General features: G+C 45.0%; 1 protein-coding gene across 1 annotated transcript; it reads right to left on the bottom strand.

Moving 5' to 3' along the window:
* Positions 1–1569: 1569 nt before the first annotated feature.
* On the bottom strand, positions 1570–4455 carry LOC107677393 (apelin receptor B-like). The gene has a single exon (XM_016472284.1). It carries the CDS (start codon positions 3935–3937, stop codon positions 2732–2734), a length of 1206 nt encoding a protein of 401 aa, XP_016327770.1. The 5' UTR covers positions 3938–4455; the 3' UTR covers positions 1570–2731.

Below are 4455 nucleotides of genomic sequence, written 5' to 3'. Positions count from 1 at the left end.
AGAGCCAATGGTGAAAGTCTTTGCGCGAGGAGACCCCGCCCCATTTTGGAGGTTCTGCCCACTTTTGGAGTTCACGCCCCATTTTGGAGATCTCCGGTCTGCAGTTATACCTACTTGCTTTTGAAGCTCAAAGTGGGCGGAGCGGGCCGTCACCATCTTGGCAACGCGTCACCGCGTGTCACTCCCGTATAATCGAAAATTAGCAGAGGCGGGAGCAGGTTGCTGAAACCACGCCCACCTAGCTCGACGGTGGTGACAGCAGCGGCAATCCACCTATCACTCAAGTGGCCACGCCCTTAATTATGCAGAACTTTAAGGCTTAATATAATTTAAACTGATGAGTTATAAAAAAATTCACCCCCCTCACAGTTGTCATGAAGGGCAAAATTAGCTATATAGACCAAAACCACTTTTTGTACCAGGCTGTAAAAAAAATTTTCTGCTGTAAAGTTGGGCAGTGGAGTCTATGGAGTCTATGGGACTGACTCCCTTTTGGAGCCAGCCTGTAACGGCCGAATTGCAGTTTTAGTGTTGGTTTCATTGGTTTCACGCAGGGCCGGCGTGAGCTCAACTGCCGCTCTAGGCAAAACCCTACCGTGCCTCCCCCAAGCCAAAACCCTACCGTGCCGCCCCCACTTCACATTCACAATTAAACACGATCTAGATGCATGTGAAAGACTGGACATTTTGTTTATTGGTACAACTGCGTTAAAATAAAGCAGACACGGGCGTGTTTATTATATATTATATATTTTCTTCCTACTGCAACATTAAAAAAATAAATTAATAAAAATAACCACTAGTAAAAAGCAAATAGCAAATTAAGTGTATGTACAGGCCTGAAGTGGCCATGGGAAGATTTGGGAGAATTCCCGGTAAGCAGCTCGACGAACATTGTTCAGGACACGGAAAGCACAAGTCTCTGTAGTTCATTTTCACTAAGAGACATAGAAATCTGTTCAAGCCGTGCTCGTACAGCCGAAATCCCTATTCGTAGTCAGGGTGTAATTTGAACAAGCTGGGTCCGGGTCCAGCACCTCCGAATTCCGATAACCTCATTTGGCGGATCCCCCTCCTCACGCACCAATGAAAGATGAAAAGTTTGATGAAAACGATTATTTATTTTTGATTATTATTATTATTTTTATTATTTAGGTGTTCAATAACTGCTGTTGGTTTCATTTCGTTTTAGCATTTCATTTATTTTGACATTTTTCTTTCTTTCTTTCTCTAAATGCCTTTTAGTTAATACGGTTCTTAATACAACATATTTTACAGTTTAAACATGTATACAACAATAAAATAACCATGACTTTTAGAGTATTTGTGCATACTATAAAAGCAACTGATGCAAGCTGGTAATCAAGTGGGTCCACTAAATGATTGCGCTAAAGCTCCATTACCTCTCCATCCTCTGATCACTTGCTGGATCCGTCACCCCGCTCTATTCCGGGACCTCGCAATTTACAAATGAAACACTGTTCGTAGCGTTATAAATGATAAAGGCTAAATATCTAGGCTACCTGGCTAAAAAAAAACAAATCACTTTTTGTTTTTTTTGTGTGTGGATGTATGTGTATGTATGTGTTTGGATGTACGTGGATGAACATGCCTATCTAATAGATTACACCAGGGGTGCCCAACCCTGTTCCTGGAGATCTACCTTCCTGCAAAGATCAGCTAAAACCCTGATCAAACACAACTGGGCACCCCTGGATTACATTATAGGCCTACACTTGGTCCACCTGTGTCTCCCCCATGCTTTCTCTCACAGTAGGCTATAATCTTACCTTTCAGAAGCACATCAGGCTTTAAAATTCATCAGACATCACCAGTAGCAAAAGTCATTCAGGTCCGGATAGTTTTATTCATTTTGATGACATTTATGGAAGTAGGCTACATGAGGGAGTTTTGCATGTGATATTGATGCCGCTCAGGTGGGGCACAGCGCGGGAGCGGCATTACTATGTATGAAGCTAAGTTCATTTAGAGTTAGAATAACTAAGGGGTGATAACTTGTTGATATGAGTGCAATAATTCCAAAGAATGCCCAAAAGATAAACTAAAATCTCTGTCCTTTTTGCTGCCCTGACTGTGCTGCCGCCCTAGGCGGCTGCCTAGTTCGCCTATATGCACGCGCTGGCCCTGGTTTCACGAGAGAGACCGGAAGGTTGCCGCTTGGTTTAAACCTTTTGTAGGAATCAATCTACTGTACGTTGTTGGGTTTGAAGAACTTTTCAACTTTTTTTTTCTAATTTTATTTTAGAAATGTACATTCATAAATACAAAAATACATGTCTGCTGATCCTGAAATCACTGAGGCTCTCAAAGTTTGGTTACATGTAAAAAAAAAAAAAGATTGCACATAAGGCCTGATATCATACTTAACCGGTTCATAATTCAACAACATACCCACACTGCGCAAACAGTCAGAATTGCATCATAATGTTGGGAGATGCAGCTCTATTTCATCTAGAACTTGAAAGCTCATCTTTACTCTTCAGGCATAATGTCATGGGAAAACCTTCACTGGATCCTGTCTGTTTATCAGTTCCCACACTATGTTGGCATCTTGTTTTCTTGAGGAGGTGAAGTTCATGCTAAATCTCACAGATGAATGGAAAGAATAATCTGATTCTCACAGTCCTCTTAAGAATTTTCCACAGAAACAGTTCAGCTGTCACAGAGTCTGCCAAATAAATCTCTCTTCATTGCTCTTCTTTACTAACTGTTACTTCATGTGTCTCAGATGGTATTGGTGAACTTTTGTGGTGTTCATTCTCCTCTCCCCCTTCTGACCTCTGCATTTGACCCATACGCACACAAGCAGACCACTGCAGTGCTTCCGGAAAGCTGGATCACAGCAAGCATACAGCAGAGGGTTTAAACAGCTGTTCACATAGCCCAGACAGATGGAGTATGGATGGGCCGCCACCAACCACTGGTCGAAACTGCAGGAAAAGGGAAGAATGCCCAGTTCCACCATAGCGGATACTGTCTTATTGGTGTGGAAGGGAAGCCAGCAGAGGAAGAAGGCCAGCACAAGGGTGATGATGATCCGGAGGAGCCTGCGTTGGCGCGTATGATCAGGACGCGGGCCTAGGCTGAAGTGTTGGGAAAGAAGCCGCCCTAGCCAGCCATAGCAGAGCAGGAGCACTACAAGAGGTAACAGGAAGCCAAGCAGAGTTGATTTTAACCCCAAAGCTGCTGACCACATCAGCTCTGACTGCTCCGAAGCTGCTGGGTCCAGCTCACTTGAGATCAAGCTAGAGTAGTCCATGTCACATAAGCAGGAGGACACATGTCCGTCCTGCCCATCGCCATCATCTCCCTCTTCCAAATCCACCTCCCTAACAGTACGCAGAAGCAGAGCAGGAAGTGCCAGGATTCCAGCCGCCAGCAGCCACACGCTACCCACAATCCACTTGGCGCAAGTGGTTGACCGTCCCTGCTTTGAGCTGCTGCCACACTTTTGTGTGATGACGCAGTAACGCTCCACGCTGAGCCCAGTCAGAGAAAACACGCTCGCATACATGTTCAGTGCCACAATGTAACTGCTCACCTGACACAGAACATGGCCAAAGGGCCAGTGGTAGCCCAGCGCTGTGTATGCCGCCCACAATGGCAGGGTCATGACGAAGGCCAGGTCAGCCAATGCTAGACTGGCTATTAAAGACTCTGTTACTGTATGAGAAGATATAGGGGAGGGATAAGGAGGGGGATCGATGGTCTGGGAAGATTTGTAACCGCTTCCAATCCTCCCGCGGCCTCTCGCTCGGCGGTCCATGTACACCCATAGCACCAAGCCATTACCCACGGAGCCCACGACAAACGCCAGGAGGTACACGCTCGGAATCAGCACCCAGGTTGCAGACCATTCTCTGTAGTCACATGAGGGAAAGGGCGAGGGTGAAGGGAAGGGCAGAGACCCGGACATCTGAGAGCCACACACTTGCACCTAGTGCAGAGAGCAAGTGGATGATATGAGCAGGAAAGAGAACTGAGAGTTTATTTTTAAGGGCTTGAGAGGGGAAGAATGGTTTGGAAGAAGAATGATGATGGGAGCACTTGTCTTTCCCCTGGATTCTATATTTGGGAGTTTCCCACAATAGTTGGAAGAGTCAGTGACACTTCATTCCTCCTCTGTCCTCGTCAATTTCTGTGGGATATCACAGACAAAACAAAAAAGGTTATTGGAAGCTGTGCATTAAAAACAGATGAGAAAGAACTTCTCATAATTTCTGGTTGTATCATATACATTCTCAACCCCTAAATAACCAGTTTATACACTGCCTGGCCAAAAACAGTTGCACCTGCTTTTGCTGGATCGCCTTCAGCTTTCGCTCTGCATTCGTTGTGGCATTGTTTCAACAATTATTTCCATCAAGGGTTACATTCATTTTTGGCTGAGATCTTGTTGACAGTAGGAGAATCCAACCACTCTGTTAAGTCTAA

Source organism: Sinocyclocheilus anshuiensis, unplaced genomic scaffold, assembly GCF_001515605.1.
Source record: "Sinocyclocheilus anshuiensis isolate Anshui unplaced genomic scaffold, SAMN03320099.WGS_v1.1 scaffold1677, whole genome shotgun sequence".
NCBI classification, from domain to species: Eukaryota; Metazoa; Chordata; class Actinopteri; order Cypriniformes; family Cyprinidae; genus Sinocyclocheilus; species Sinocyclocheilus anshuiensis.
This window is presented reverse-complemented; position numbering and strand designations above follow the sequence as displayed.

What these genes read in the sequence shown, in the direction of transcription:
- LOC107677393 (XM_016472284.1), bottom strand. Translation starts at nt 3,937, where the DNA reads ATGTCCGGGTCTCTGCCCTTCCCTTCACCCTCGCCCTTTCCCTCATGT.